This window comes from Streptopelia decaocto (genome assembly GCF_964273445.1).
Source record: "Streptopelia decaocto genome assembly, chromosome: 3".
In the NCBI taxonomy this organism is placed as follows: domain Eukaryota; kingdom Metazoa; phylum Chordata; class Aves; order Columbiformes; family Columbidae; genus Streptopelia; species Streptopelia decaocto.
Window position 1 is genome coordinate 91,093,309 of NC_138656.1, and position 17,221 is coordinate 91,110,529.

Sequence of the window (17,221 nt, forward strand, 5' to 3'; positions counted from 1 at the left end):
AGCATACATTTGCAGGGCAATGAACTTATAGGTCTTTACCTGTTTCCTATGATACTTTAAATGTTGTGTTGTTCGCTTTGAGAAGCAGCAAGATGTAAGACAAGCTGATTTTCTTCGTGAACAGCTCCCAAGTATAAAAGAAATCCACTTTTCTCCCTTAATTTATATACATACAAACTAGACCGAAATTTTGTGCAGCAATAAGTTGATGCTTAGATGCTTGTGTAATTTTAAAGAAGCTTTAGCTATTTTTAAATGTTCTTTGGCACAAGATTATTTCACAGTGTGGTCTAATCGTATTTAATATTTTGAAAAAGGAAATACAGAAGAACAGATAAATCTGATCTGGGTTAGAAATGCCTTCTTTTATCCAACAAGGACCCCTTCCTGCCAGGCAGACTTGCAGATCGTCAAAAAATATCAGCGCCTCACCAAAAGTTAGTTAGCCAGCTAAGTCAAGCCACTGAATAGCATGAAAGAGCATTTCCCACTGTTTGAGTTGCTTATGAATGACTGCTAGTAATAACATAAAAATAAAAGGCTGAAAATCACTACAGAATCAGTGGCATAAGGATCAACACTAAATAAATGTTGACATGAAATGTAAAAAGGTAAGAGCAGGGGAACAGTACTCTAGAGGGATGGTCTTCTGGTCAGACAGGTCAAGATGAATAAATCCTTGAAAATTTTTCAAAATCCCAAAAATATTTCAAAATCCCCAAAATGTTTCAGAATATTGTAATCTTTAAATGCAAAAATAGCAAGTTAAAGAGAAGCGATTTGCTTTACTTTGAAGTATCTCAATGTTTTCAGTCACAAAATGTGAATTTTTTGTTTTGTAATATGAAATGATTCATATTCAAAACTGTATGTATATTACCTACAGTCATTGCCTTGTATGTGCTATTTACCAAAATACAAACTCTAAGCAAATGAAATAGAAATGTATTGCTGTCCATGTCCATAGGGTACGTTTAGACATACTATATGCAGTTGTTGCAGAAGAATAAAATATCAAAAATGTAAAATGAAAAACAGTTACAGGCAACTTAATGTTGTTTTTTTGCAGCATGAACACTAAAGAGATCAAGCAATATGCAGACAGCTATATAAAATAGGAAAGTTTCTCTGCAGTGGGGAAAATTGTTTTGACACTTTATTCTGTTATTTTAAAAGTAATGCTTGCTTTGGCTTACCCTGAATCACAGGCCTCAATTAAGTTGGAATCTAATGAAACAGAAATACACCTCAAAGGAATTCATAAAAATCTTCTCCAAGACGCAAGCCAGATTTGAGGAATGACAGCCAGACTACCCACTTTTCAAGCCACCGAAGATTTTTAAGCATGCTACAGAAGTGTTGCACTCGGTTGAGAGGCTGGGAAGTTATGAAGCACACAGCTGTACTAGTGCCCCTCTGCTGAATGATTAATGGAGCAGTGGCCCTTGGAAAAGGAGGCAGAGTAGTGAGAATGTCAGTAAAGTACATCGTGCAGGCCAAAGCACTGTCCATGAGAAAAGTCAAAGGAGCTCTCCCCACAATGGTATTAACCTGGCTGAATGCTTCAGCTATGGAAATAGGCTGTAATTAATATACGTAGCATATACCATGGTAGTAGATTTATAATGTAACATATACAATGTATTACATCTAAGCATACAAACATATTTAGGCAGCAGATAAATGTATAATGCATATGCTTTGCAAAGAGACTTTTTGTTAAGCATACTGAAAAAAGCCCACTGTATTTCTTCATCTACAGTTACTTTACTTTTTCAAGACACTGAAACAGCTTTACTGTATAATGATCTCCTATTCATATATTTGAAGGTGAAGTTCTATATTTGATAGCAAAAAGAAATATCATTTCTGACTTCCTAGTGTGCAGTTAAAGAATTCAAGGTATTATAAAATTACTCAGCAGGTCACTCTTCCGGTAAATTTCATTTATTCACATCTCATTTTCTAATAAATCAAAACATGTCTTACCTATGACCCCTATAAAAATTTCACACAGTGAACATGAAAAAAAGGAATCTGATTCATTTTTCCATTTCTACAGTAAGACAAAGCTGCTTTCACTCGAACACCAGCAATATACAAGATCAGAATAATATACATTAATATAAATTATTCTTTCTCAGGTCCATTTTCCTCCTGGCATTTCTTATCAGAAATCTGACTTGAGAGTAAATAAGTATGGGGACTTTTTACACCAATTACTAGCAATGAATAAACAGAGCAAGTACTAAAGCTGGCTTTGCACCTACTGAATGCTGCAAGTGTCTGTACTCATTTGATATGCATCTAGCAAAGCTTGGATGCTCCCAGAAGGCCACTCCATGAACACTGAGAGAGCAGCGTCTGCTAGTGGTGCCTGTAAGTCACAAAGAAGAAAGAAAATATTTATATAAGTGAGAGTAATGGGAAAAAATGAACCTTATTTAAACTACATTCAATGCTATTTTAAAAGTACACACAGAAACAATTTCAGGCAATGATCTTCAGTATATAGGGAGTAGTTTAAGATTCTGAAACACATTTCAGTGTTCACTTGGTGGGTTTTTAGCAGTGTTTACTTAATTAAAAAGATTTTTATGTTTTGCTTCTTTTTCATCACTTTGTCTGATAAGTCCTGTCAAACTGATTTCTTCTCACCTTTTTCTCTCTGGCTATAATGCGAATATGTATGTGTATATATACACAACACAGACCCATGCATATATGTAAGCTATGAGAGACAGAGTGTATGTACATGTATATACTATATGTATGCATATGCATATGTAAATATGTGCGGTCTGTATAGATGTACTCACATGTAGGCATATATACTTAAGTGTACAAGTCTAGTAATGATTATGTCTAGAACACAACGTGAAAGATTTCTCCTCTTTCATCATTGTACAATTTCAAAGTAATACTGTACCTGTGGCATTGAGAGGACATCGATTGAATGCCATGTCCCCAGCTGGGGTCCTTTTCCACACCATTGACATCAAATAGTCTTCAGGACATATTTCATAAGGTGCTGCCATTTAGAAATGAGGATTTAAATAGAAACATTAATGCAAAACAGATATTTTATATGAGAAAAGTAGGTCTTCAATCTTGTCCTAATTTTTCCTGAGATGTGTATGTTTCATCTGGTTTAATTTTAATGATGAAATACAAAAAAGAAAAACCTGAAGTTTTTGTATAGTATCTGTCTTTATAATGGCATTTATTTCATATAGTCTGTGCATTTAATTCTCTGCAGCAAACAAACATTCTTTAGGTTGTAGCTGCAATGCTAATAGATTTTAATCTTTTATTGATGCTCTATTTTGATCAATAATATTAAGCATCTATCAGAAGATTATGATACCTATAATGTTATAAGCGGTGATGCTTACCTTACACTAAAGTTCTTAACGATTTTTCTAAAACTTGAACTTCATATGAAAGAATCAGTTATGAAACCACAGTTGAAACATTAGAAGTGCTAAGGCCATCAAGTAAGAGCTGTATATTCTAAAGACCAAAAAGCAGGTTATTTCTTTGAAATGTATTTCAGTACAAATTGGTAATTAAGCAAGTATAGTCAACAATGTGGGACTTAGTGGCTATGAAACAAAATGGCCCTTCACTTGTTATTCCCATTTAAAGGGTTTTTGGTTTTTTTTTTCACAATTTTGTAGTAACAGAGCCGTAAGGGGAAAAAGAAGCTTCTACAAATGCTTTATTTTATTTTTACATGCTCCTGAATTACAGGTTGCTTTTGCTCTTTGTATTTTTACTGTAGGTTCCCAGTTTATGATTTCTGAGTAAATTAGATTAACACAGTAAATATCTTGCTGAAGTTGTCTCACAACATAAAGCACTAACAAATGCTAGTTACTGAAATCTAATTCATTCCAAATTCAGCAGAGAAAAGCCATGAGTTGTTTAAAAGTATTATTATAGGTATTTCAGGGAAATTGTAACCCTACTGTATTGCAGCAAAGCTGTTACAAAACAAGAAAAAGGAAAAGAGAAAGGAAATTCTATCACTATAGCAGATGGGGTGATCAGGCAAAAAGCAATGATTCACCCATGGCTGAATGGGAAATCTCTAGCAGACGCAGGAACAGACTACAGATTTTGCCCATGCCATTACCTGACCCATAAAACTGTCCATCTTCCCTGTTTTGTACGCCTGCTGACGGAAGACTGAGGTGAGTAAGGGAACTGAGCAGTCTTCCACACAAAGCTGTACCCTCTCTTTGTGGAGAACAAAAAATACCTTGCAGATGGCTCAGTAATACTAATATGAATCATGGTTGGGTAGAAAAATTGCTTGCTAAATTTGCCTCAACATCAGCGTTCCTGATTCATAAATCAAGGCAAGTTGGTGCTGCTTAAAAAGCGAGAGATCCATTAATGGCAAAACCCAAAGAAAGTTGGTTATATTTGTAGTCTAGAATACTACCCCTGCTTCAGACATGCCCAAAAAGTGAACACATCAAGCCAGTGTTACAATGGGAAATGCCAGATTTTGATAAACATAAGCCATCTGGTGACATAAGCAAATGCAATTACCATCCTATTATGACCTCATAAACAAAAGAAATGTTCTGATTTGGGAAGCATAAATTAACATAATGTGGAGGTACCATTATAAAGTACATAAATTTGCGAAAGCTTAGAGCTCTTTGAGAAGTGTATTTGTCATGCAGCTGTGAATATTTCAAACTTGTTCTGTTCATTAAACAACACTTTAGGTGTTGATTCACAGAACTAAAACTCTGTCTCAATACTGACCGTGTTTTGGTATTTTTTTTTCTGAAAAAAATATATACATACAAATATATATATATGCACACTTATATACAGAATATTTTCTCTTTTATGTTAGCAAGTTACAGGTAATCTCCTATCTGATTGAAAAGGTATTACTTCTGTGCTTTTGTATCACACTTTTCAGAACTCACAATTCTGTTTTAACTTTAGCTGGGTGCCAGAGATATTCTGTGCACCTGTGTGTTGTGTTCAAAGGCATTCCCAAGAACCAGAGTTATCAGGAAAGAGGTGCAGGAACAAGTCAGAGCTTGGAAGAGGTATCACGTAGCCCAGGCAAAGAGGTTTTCCTGGTCCCTGGCTGACTCTGTGTCTTTCAAGGCATTCTACAAATACCTTGGATCAAGGAATGCTACGCATAATAAACAAACTAGTTCTTCCCAAAGCTGAAGTATATCTGGCAGAGCTTACTAATCAGATATCTACCCACATTAAAGCATTTGTGAGGCTCCAACGCATGTTGCCCATGGAGACATTGCAGTCACGTTGGAGGGGTATTACATCTGAGTTAAAAAGCCTCGCTGGCTCTGCTGGCTTTGCTCAGGACCAGTTCAAGTGTTCCTGTAACTATGGCACAATTCATTTATAACACCCACAGATAAGTGTGAGTTAGCTGTACAAAATCATAGAAAATTGCTAAAATTTAGAAGAATACAGAAAATACTGAAGTAAATTTGCTAAAATTGGCATATAAAAAGCAGAGGTCTCTTTCACTGCCAATGTGATTCAGCAATATCTTCCCACACAGAGTATGTACTCAATTATATCACATTACACCCCTGTGTTGATAGGCCTAAATTCATCCCACCTAAGAACAAACACTCAATAAAGTCACTGATCTAGGAGCACAGTCTTCCTCTGACATTACTGGTGAGAGGACATGCATCTCCAAGAGGTAATCAACCCATCTGGAATCTGAAAAAGCTCTGTACAACACAAAGACAAAGCAAGAGACATACACAACCTTGCAGAATTTACAATCTACCTAGGCAGCTAGTAAATATGGGAAAGGGTAATGAAAGGGTGAAGCAAGTTAGCCAGTAGCACACAGCAGCTCACACGTGAAACTAGAACTACAGCTCCTCTCCTGAATCCTAGTTCAATGCCACAGGCAAAATTATCTTAAAAAAGGCAACAGAAAAAAGCTTTTGAATATCCTGTAGAATAGTGTTGTAATCAGAGTAAAAACAAAGCCCAAAGGTTTAATTTTATTATTTAGTTGTTGACAATTATTTGAATTTTTCACCTTCTCACTTCCACCTTACATAGCTAGTATTGCCTCTGAAGAACCTGGCTAGTCTTTGTCAGCAGTTGCACACCATTATCCTTCTGTTAACAAACAAGGCGGTCTATCCTGTTTTCAGTAATATTTTGGTCAATACGATTTCTATACTACGTTTTCTACCACTGACAACAGGCTTACGAGAAACGTATTGAGGATCTGCTTTGAGTAAAATCTGGTTAAAGCATAAATATTGGAACATGTATAGAATTATTACAGAATTATTATGGAATTAAGTATTTCTGGAAACCAATACTATATTATTAAGACCTAAGTTACTCTTAAAATTGAAGAGTACTAAATCCTAAACACTTGCTGACCTACTAGGAGTGAAAGCTGAAGTTAAACAAGAGAGAAATTACTGAAGCTACGGTATCTTCAGATCTCTGTTTTTCATTCCCAGAATATTACACAATGAAACAACCACAGTTTAAAAATTGTTACTTGTGAATAGAAATAAATCACAAAGAAAGATACTCAACATCTGTCCAGAAACCAAGCTGTCTGAGAAACTTTCAGATAATAGTTCTGAGCCTGCCTTTCTTAGTGCTGCTTATATTCAGCTTCTAGGAGTGTCTGACGTAATTCTGTCCCTGCCCAAACCATTCAAAGAGAATAACTGACTGACTATGAAGAAAATCTTGTATAATGTTCAGATAATGCAGAACTCAAACTGCAAAAAGTCCACTCAAGATTTTCAGTTAGTCAAGTGAAAAGCTCTGTTTGCAAAGTAACTTATTAATTGAGGGCAGCATAATAGAAAAAAGTTTTGTTCAGCTTTTTATTCCACAGTTTAAAGTCAGCTATAATTTAACTTTCTATAAAGCATTAAAATAATGAAATTTCCTTATATTTTGAAGGATTATCTCTGTATAGAACTTTTCAATTTTGTTTGGTGTTTATAATATGTAAATCTGTATATAATTTTTAAAAATTCTGGTAAATTATCCACTGTCTACATTTAAATCTGAGACGCTTTAGTAAATGTCAGTCTAGAAACAGATAAATTAAATCTGTTATTCATGTATAATCTTCTGCACAAGTATATCTTGTTAAAAGGTGCTTTAGGTTATGGTTTCTGTAAGCATATTTATTCTAATCTGAAAATAATCAAGTAAATAAATAAATTTATCAAATGGCAAATATATCTGTGTGCATTTGACTTGTAAATACATCTGTAAAATATTTTATTAACAGCAGGTGGCAACCTTTGAAAATTGGACTGTAGCAATATGGTTTTACTTTCAAACATAAAAATGGAAATTATTTCAAGAATGGTTTTATAAGCAGAAGGTGGTTGATCTGAATGTCTGCTTATTGAGAAGATTCACATTAACCTTCTCTGATTGCTCTGTTTTCATAGAGAAAGTCTGCATTAACTATGGAAATTATAATTTGTTTAGGAATCCAATACAAATGCTGTTTTGTACTGCTTTTCAAACAATGAATGTTTTATAAAAATTAAAGAGATCATTTTAGAAGTAGTTAAATTTGGTTAACTTCTCCAGTATAGTATTATAACTTTATAGCTACAAATTGTCCCTTTGTTGTTCTTTGAATACAATGAGATTCATTGTTCTACTCTACTGCAAAGTAAAACGTGCTGCAAATAAATATATTTTGAATAGGAAAAATGTGAGTTTTTTCGTTTTAAATTACTTTGCTTTTTATAGAATCTTGCTCATCTTCTTTCTTTCTATAAAGGAAGTTTCACTTTTTCCTTTACTGCACTGAAATTTATGCCAAATGCATTACAAAGACATCTCTTCCACCCTGGACAAAAGGAATGCCATGATTACAAAACCAGACCTGATATTATGAGAAACAGTGCATTCAGAGAGATTTTCTGCAGCAAATCTTAGCTGCTCCAAATAATGTAGGCATACCTATGCAATTATATATTTCCCTGATAATATTCTATACTATGGCATTTTGATTTATTTAAAACATGATGCATTGCTCAGATATCCAAGAGGGCTAGCTTACACTGAGCTACATAAGCAAAATGCTGCTGAGAAAAACATCAGTGGTGTGTAAAGCAAAGCCAGATATGGTTCTTTTTGGCTTTTGCTCTATGGACATTGATCTGATCTCTCCTAAAGATGATCATTAAATTAAGCCATACTGTAGTGTAGATAATAACAATTATTATATTTGCATCTCACCAGGACACCTCTGTTCACTACACCTTCTAACTTCTTCTCCAGTTCCTTCACACTGTTGCCCGGTCATGGCAGCACCTTGACAGATCCTTATCCGCCTCTCCCAGCCACCATCGCAGGATTTGGAACAGCCACTCCAGTGGCCCCATTGGTTCCACTGGCCATTTGCTGTTTGGGAAAATATAGTTACAGTGGTGATATAATGACAGTCATAAAGGAGGACAGATAAGCTGTTCTTTACTTGTGTAAGAGAAGAAAGCCTCCCAAATACAACAGAGACAGAAGGGGTAAATGCAGCTGCATGGAAGATGGGCAAGTCTCCACTTGGCACCTAAGTATGGCATTGTTGTCTAAATGACTTGCATATTAAGATAAAATAAAAAGTGGCACACATTAACTTACACTTAGACTGCAAAACAGACATTGTCCTTTCTGTGTGGGTTTTTTTTTAATATATATATACTTGTATAGTGCTGTTGTATGCTAATGATACACATCTACAGCATGTATCACTACCCTTTAAAAAACTAGATGAAAACATTTTTTTCACATGGTATTTTAGAAGCTTGATTTTTATATGTTCTGACACTGCAAATGAGGCTTAAAAGTAGGTATAAATGTAATTTACCCAACCTGGAAGGCTGTTTTTGCAGTGCCAGAGGATCACAAAGTAGTCTTGGTGTAAAAAGGAATCAGCTCATACACATTTACTTTCTAGGTTTGTGAAACACTTTATCAAGTTTTTAGGCCTCAAACATATCTTTCTAATGTCCTGTAAATGGTCATAAAACCGAAAAGCTGATATGCTGCTCATCATGCACTCTTTCTGGACATATTTTTCAGTTTTTTGTCTCACCAAACAGAAAGATTGAGGCCTCAGGCCTCCCTCTGGAGACGGTTGCTCTGCCCCTGTGCAGCCCAATGTCCTGCCAGGGCATCCCCCGTTGCCATCTCAGAGCTATGGGCAGGACCAGCCGCTGCGTCCCTCCCGAGCAGGAGAGGTGGCACGCAGCTCCACGGGTACTCACCGGTGCACTCGGGGTTGTGGCACTCCCGGCTCTCAGCCCAGGGCCCTCTGCACTCGGAGCCGCCGTGAGCCGCCGCCGTGCACTGCCGGCTGCGCTGCTGGGTGCCGTTGGAGCAGGTCACCGAGCACTGGCTCCACGAGCTCCACTCCTGCCACTGTCCGTCGACTGCACGGCAGGCACAAAAGAGATGGACACAGCAGAGTTACCACCTGAGCTGGGCAGGGCCCCGTGGCTCCCTTCTGGGGCAGGGCGGTTCAGCTTAGGCCTGAATGCAAGCCCTCAGACCGGGCCTAGCCCGAATACGCTTGACTTCTTACAGCAATCAAACACAGAAACCACCATTATGAGCTACTTTAAAATCCTTTAAAACTGTTTTCCTTTTTCTTCAAGTAAATAATGTTTCATGTGCTCTAATTATATACTGAAATAACAAAGGATAAATTATGATTTTGGTTGCATACCAATTTTCTATCATGTAAACCCTGACCCCTTCAAAGTGATTTATTACAGCTGTGGTGATCCTGACTGTGAAATGAGGTCTCTTTAGTTGAATGGGAAAAGGAAAACAGGAGTTACCACTATGCTTGACACAAAGTCTCTGTTCTCTATACTTAAAATTCTGAATATATTTGTATCATTAAGCCTCTCTGTAAGGAAAATTATCTCAGTTCTTCAACATTCCTTTGAGGGAAAATGTAGGACAGAAACAGCCTGCCTTCCTCCTCAAGTCTACTTTTATATTTGCACATTGTGTAATCTTCTTTCTGAATCTGTCAAATTGAATTTTTAAACACTATGGATATGGTGACCAGTTTTGTATTTATTATTTTGTATTAACCCATATATTTGAGTTTGGATGAATATTCCCACGACTAAAGGTTTAGGACTTTCATTTTTAATTTTGTATATCAGAAAGCTTCTTGAGGTAAATGAAAATATTAAAAACCAAAATAATTAAAAAAATAAACCAATTAAGTTCTCCTACAAGTGAAAAATTCTGTGGTCTATAACAGATAATAGGACTAGACAGTATTTTTGAAAATGCGTAAGCATTATGAAATGTGTTATTACTGATTGTGCTAATTCAGAATCCTGCATTCATACAGAGTTCAGCAATCAGCGGTTCCTCACTGTACCTGCAGTTACCAGATATAAACTCAAAATGTAGGTTGTAATACAATTTTGATTAACACTCATTCTTGAAAACCTGGGATTATAACTACTATGGCCATAAAGCACCACTGCTGAAAATTAGTAACTTCATTTTGCACACTTGCCAAGGTCTGATTTCGGGATTCTTCTAAAGGAGGGTTCGAATAGCAGCTTCTGAAGTTTCTGGTGTTAATAAGCACAATAGGAAGCAGAATCTTAAAGTGAGTGATTTAACATACTGTGCCTGTATGGGTGCACCACTGCTTAGTGAAACATGGAGGTGAACTATTTTACTGTTGTCGGACAGTAAACACAGAACATCTCTAACACTTCAAAGATACTATCCATATCTTTAATGTCCAGGATCTCAGTAACCAGTGAATTAAATGAAGAGAGGTTTTGAGGCTTTCTCCTAAAGTTCTATATTAAATACTCCATGTAATGCTTGGTTGTGGACCACTTCTCAATGCAGATACCTCTCAAGCTCTGAAGCTGCACCCTGATAATTTATTCAGCAGAAAATGGAAATCTTTCCAAACATGTAAGCTAGTTGCACTCATTAATCATAAAAGCTTTATGTGAAGAGGAAAATCTTAAGGAAATTACATTTCTATGCACCCTCTTCAGTTTGCTGTATACTATTATTTAGGGTAGGAAAGATTCAATCAATTATTATGGTGGCTTTGGAGAAAACTCATTCCATGGCTTCTCATATTATTTCATACATCTCCCTTCTTTATCTTTAGGAGCAAATAGTGTGTGAGTTTTCTATTTCAGCAATACCGTTAAAAGAGTAAAGAATTCAACATTAAGATTCCCTTATAAAACTGAACATTCAAAGGACAGCAAATCTTAACATTCAGCAAAGATTTAAACTGCTACTTTTAAATGTAACCAGTATATAATTTCCTCTAGTGAAAGTCATTTAGGTACAAATGAATCTTCAAAATCCAGAATTCTCAGATAACTGCTTATTTTGACAGATTAGGTGTAGTATCTTTCGTGTTTCTTTGCAACACTGAAGTGAATCGAACACATTCATTTCTTCTCTGCTATTTTTATTTGGCATTTCTCTTCTTGTCAACTCTGCTTCATGCTCATGTATCATGTTAATTACTTTTGTGTAGGCACACGTAAAACTGCACTGCAGCCAACTTGGCCAAAAACTGGATTAATTCAAAATTTTTGCAGCTGCATTCAACACTGAAACTTTTTCTACAAATTTTGTTCTAAAGTTGGATTATGATTTCCTGACCAGAAGAAAAGCAAAGTTCAGGCACTAATTTTCATTTTTTCCTTCATCTCTGTTTTCAAATCATCAAACAACCATTTGCTAATGAAATATCCATCCACCCTTTTCAGGAAGAGCTCTGGCCATGGAGAATCTGTTTACAGCAGTGTTGTGAACTGACAGATATTCTACAGACCTAATGAAAGGGCAACCTTCACGCTGTCAAAGAGAACTCTTGAAACAGATTTCTCACATTACAGCTACCTCACACCTTTCTAATTCCTAAGTACTACAATTAGTTCAATAATCATAAAATATTATTATATATATCATCTTCTTTATGGTTACTGAACTCATTGTAATACTTAGGTATTTTTAACATATATACACACACATATACATATATATGTGTGTGCATATATGCATACATACATATATACACACACATATGACAAAAAGGAGGCTGAGGGGAGACCTTATCACTGTCCACAACTACCTGAAAAGGGGTTGTAGCATGGAGGGTGTTGTTCTCTTCTACCAAGTAGCAAGTGACAGGACAAGAGGAAATGGCCTCAAGTTGCGTCAGGGGAGGTTTAGATTGCATATTAGGAAAAAATTCTTCACGGAAAGGGTCATCAGGCATTGGAACAGGCTGCCCAGGGAAGTGGCTGAGTCACCATCCCTGGAGGTGTTTAAAAGACATTTAGATGAGGTTCCTAGGGACATGGTTTAGTGCTAAAGCAAGGTTAGGTTATGGTTGGACTCAATGATTCTGAGAGTCTCTTCCAACTGGAATGATTCTATGATATTGAAAAATTTATTCAAAATTAATCATAATCTGTGGACAAAAAAAATAAAATCAGTTTTGAAAGAATAGGTTATTTTTTTTGAGTTAGTTTCAGTTTCAGTGGATGGCAAGTTTAACATGAAGCCCACACATTGTTTACTTGGTTAGGGGTAGTTTTTTGAACGTGGTTTAGAGACTAACTCCCAGAAATTAGATGCATAAGATCCTTACTTTAAGGGCTTAACTAGGATTTGAATAGTTCCCTTGCTTGTGTTAGCCTTCTTTCCATGCGCATGTAAATTATATCCATTTTGAATAAACTAATAAAAATTAATTAATGTTACATTTTCCAAATGTTTATTGTATGATGAATAAATAATTCTCTGAGCAGACATAATTTAAACAGATATGGTGGACACAAACTGTGTGATCTCTGACTGTCTTCCTTTAAGACACACCCAGCAAGTTGTTTGCCTTTTCATCCTCTAAGACCTATTCTGAATCAAGATTTCCTACACAACATACTGTGCCCTACAGAGAATCTTGAAGAAACTAAGTATTGTCTGCTTGTGCAGTATCTCGCAGTTACCACCTTGATCATATCCTTTAATCATTACAGTCAGAAATATGAATTACATTATCCTCTCTACTCACTTTGCATTACATTTTTTTTTCTGTGTGCAAAGACAATAAAAGAAATCACAAACAACCCGCATCGAATGCACTGTAAAAAAAGCAGAGAGTTGCTATTTGAGCTCACCAGGGCAGAGTGCAATATTGCAAGGTTTATGTTGTGTTTCCGGGCCATCACATGATCTTCCCCCATACTGGGGAGGTATACATGACCTTGTCCTAGTTCTTTGGCCTCGACCACATGTGAATGAACATAAACTCCAAGGTGACCATTCCTCCCAAACGCCATGTACTGCAACAAACCAAACAGATTTTAACCAGAAACAGACACAGAAGTAACAGAAAGTTTTAAGAATAAACAAGATCAGTATTTTTAAATGGGAATTATTTTGCCACCTTCAAAGAAATCAGTACATAGGAAATCACAAGCATTGGCAAATAAATCCTTCTGACTTAATTTCATTTAAATTTTACAAGTATGTTTTCTCTAAAACATATTTAACTTTGAACCATTTTCTCTAATAGTTAAACTAATCTCACCATCACATTTTCTTTCATTCTTTTAAGAAAGTTGGCTAGTTACAATACCTTTGGTGCCCGACTTCAGATATGTTAATTAGCCCCGATTTTCAGGAGACCAGTCTGTGAAAATCAGGCATATACTTTACGTGTATGTGTAACTCTAAAAACTTGAAGTGATAGAAATTAAGCTTTCTTCTGAAAATATAGGAATAAATGCAATAATTTCTTACTATGTCACCATCATAAATTGGGATTGTTATCTTAAATTTTTCACTCATTTAAATTTTGGTGGAAAAATGGCAGTATGTGTGCTTCATTATCTTCCTCAAAAGTTCTATGACCGCATAAGCAAGAGATCCATGCTACTTTCTTACATTAACATATTCATGGATTTGAAATACACAGTAATGCATGCATCACTCTTTCTTAAAAGTGTTCACTCAACAATCTTCAAACACCTTCAGACTACACAATAAATTACAAACACATACCAGTATTTTACATGAAAGCACTTCATTAATATAGAGAATCATAGAAGATGCACCCTTCTCTACCGTATTTTTTTTCCACTGTAGGAGAAACTAATATGCAATATCCATATAAGCTTACATACCACATGCATTCCATTTTCAGAAACACTTGGAGTCGAATTTTCAGAAAGTTCTCTAATATAGTTAAGCATGTACTGGTAAGACAATTCCATGCATGCATTTGTAAAACAGTTCTTTATAAACTGAAAGATACTGCAAAACAAACTTCATTTATTTTTCTTCTGCATAAATAAATGCAGTTGCACAGGTTTAAATTAGGCTCCATGAGAACAGGAATGTAGTAATGAGAACTGCAGTGAGGAAAGGGATTTAAGAAAAATGCAGAGATTTAGTACCCAGACTGAGCATCACACTCGGTATGACATTACTCTGTGGGTTTCTGCAAGTGTGTCTTTTTGAAGGGTGTCTGGAGGGTGAAATAATGTGTAACATCTCAGCTTATCATAGGTAAAGATTCACAACATTACAGGAGAAATACATTTTCTGGTTTGTCCTCACTTTTTTTCATCACTCTGAAAGAATTTCTTGTGTATAGGTTTCCTTTGCCCTGAAGGCATGTATCACCTGCCCAGTTTCTACAAATAAAACCCTTTATTTGTAAGGATGAGAATAACATTTCCTGAGGTGGAATTCAGTTACCAAGGGTGCAAAAGGAGGTTCAGGTCCATGGCATATTATCACAAAATCATGAATAAGATCAAGGAGAATTATACATGTAGGTAAGTTCTATTGCATTTCATTAAAAGTAAGGAAAATTGTCATTTCAGATGCTATTGTAGGTAGAAAGTTTTTTATCTAACTTTTGAGATATCATACCTGACACAAAATGTTGTTTCATTTCAGTTAGATTTTAGCCCACTGGATAACAGCTCAATTGATTAAAGGTTTTTACTTGGTCATGTACAAGTGGTCAAAAAGCGCAATAATTATTCCAAATCCTACATGGCTAGCTTTATTAAAATGATCTTATTTTAAGTATCATATCAATCTGCATTATATTAGCAAAAATAACCCTCTCAGGAACATTCCAAATTAATGTTCAAGTGACAGATTTTAGTCTAGTTATTTTAAAACCTTGATTAGCTGTGACATTTTGGTCAAAACCAGGAAACCTAACTCTTCTAAAGCTAGTAACTTGCTGACTATATCTGCATATAATTCCTTACATTTTGTCTTTTCTCAACAGGTAACATACATAGACAACTACACTGATCCAGCCATATGATCTGAAGATAATTTTTCTCATTGGTGAAGTATTGGTTTGAATCCAGGCATATCTCTAAGACTTCACATTTTTAATTGTATGACAAAAATAAACTGATTTGTCAAATCAGATTCTAAACAGTAGTCAGTAATTACAATTATATAACTTCATCTCCTGATACAAAAAATGTTGATGAAGATGCTCAGGTTCAACAAGAACTTCAAAAAGTACAAAACATAGCAAAACAATCCAAATTTTAAAAAATATTATTCCATAAAAAATAATAAATTAGAAAGGTCTTGACACTATGTAGGAACAGGTTGAAGATTTCAGGGTACAAATGAGTTTAAGTCTATTTTTTGATTTGGAGTTTTGATTTGATTATGTCAAAATGTTGTAAGTTAGTTGTCTTTGTTTAAAAATGACCAAAACATGCTGAGAGGCCCTTCAAAATACTGTCTTGAGCCAGAAAGTTGTATATCTCTTCTGGCAAGAGTGACTGCATGTTAGCAGCAACATAGAATAATTCTTTTGCAAACCACAACAAAATGTTTCACTTTGGGTGGACTGAAACTTACAATAGCCTCTATCTGTTTGAGGTTTAATATAAGCTGTGTCCAAAATCATCTTCTCTGGCAAATTATAGCTCATTAAGTAAAAATTTCACAATACGTTCTGGTATGTATAGACTTGTATATCTGAAACTAGTAGATAAGTAATAAAGTCAAGGCTGGAAAAGGTGTAACACCAAGAAAACCACCTGTGTCAGTAAACAAATACGAAGGTGAATTAATATGTTCAACACATCACAAAAGGGTCCAGTATTATCCAGATCAGCTTTAAAATAACATCTTAATTTAAGATTTCTTACCTTTGAATAATTTTTTTCTGATATTTCATTTACATTTTCTTTCTTTAATACCATTTTCTAAGTGCAAAAAACCCTATAACATCTGATGAATTATAGCCAGATGAGCTATGCCAAATTGCACCAGATGGAGAGCTGGCCCACAGAGGAGTTTCTGTTTTCTATAATTCAGTTTCAGATGCAAGATTCATTATTTGGGACAAAAATATCCAGATTATTGCCAACTTATCTGTCAAAAACATTGCCAGTACAACGAGTTTGGAGTACTGCAGAACATCTTTTCCTTCTCTCTGCCACTCTGTGAACCTAATCATGTTGAAGTGAACACCCACAGTGTTCACAATACGCAACTGCTGTGAAGTAGGAGGAGGCGTGAGGCCATGCTGGCCTTCATTGTACAAGCGTATTTTGGGAGATTTTCATTAGGGTTTAAAAGCTTTTGATTTGTTCAGCTTTAAACTGAAAAGATATTGGAAAGCTATTATGGCCATTGATGTTTCATTGCAAGTGGTATCATAGTTTAATAGCACTGAATTACTGCATCTAAGCAGATGTTACATTAAAGGATTCTTTTAAATTAAAATAGAGGGTTTGTATGCATGAATTTAAATTCACTTAAGTGCTGTAGTTTCCTTTAGTATAGCATAACTTGTCCAGTCTAAAATCTTAAATTTGCAATACGTAAACTGAGCAAACTTTCTGACGGCTGCCCTCTAACCTTCACATTTAAGCCATACAGCTACTCTACTTCTGACAAGTCTCTTTCTAATTTTAAACCTAAGTTTTCCTTACTCTTATTTTCTTCCTTTGAAATGAAGACCTGAACTTCCACAGCATAGATTACTAACAATGAAGCTACAAGAATTAAAAACAATAGGGCTAGTTTCTCTGTAACAATTTTGTTACCATGCAGGCACAGAATATATCAAAATGTGCAACGTTTCAGCAATATGACTAAACTTCATTAATATGAGCCCTGAGGA

At 35.4% G+C, this 17,221-nt stretch overlaps 1 protein-coding gene across 1 annotated transcript in view; it reads right to left on the minus strand.

Annotated features, from left to right (window-relative positions):
- Positions 1–17,221, minus strand: part of ADGRB3 (adhesion G protein-coupled receptor B3) — a 449,703-nt gene that overhangs the window by 244,214 nt on the left and 188,268 nt on the right. Inside the window, exons 6-10 of the mRNA XM_082048907.1 lie at positions 13,221–13,385; positions 9,291–9,455; positions 8,266–8,430; positions 2,930–3,031; positions 2,271–2,377 (exon numbers count right to left, since the gene is read on the minus strand). Coding sequence (XP_081905033.1) covers positions 2,271–2,377; positions 2,930–3,031; positions 8,266–8,430; positions 9,291–9,455; positions 13,221–13,385 — 704 coding nt within the window. The remainder of the gene's footprint in view (positions 1–2,270; positions 2,378–2,929; positions 3,032–8,265; positions 8,431–9,290; positions 9,456–13,220; positions 13,386–17,221) is intronic.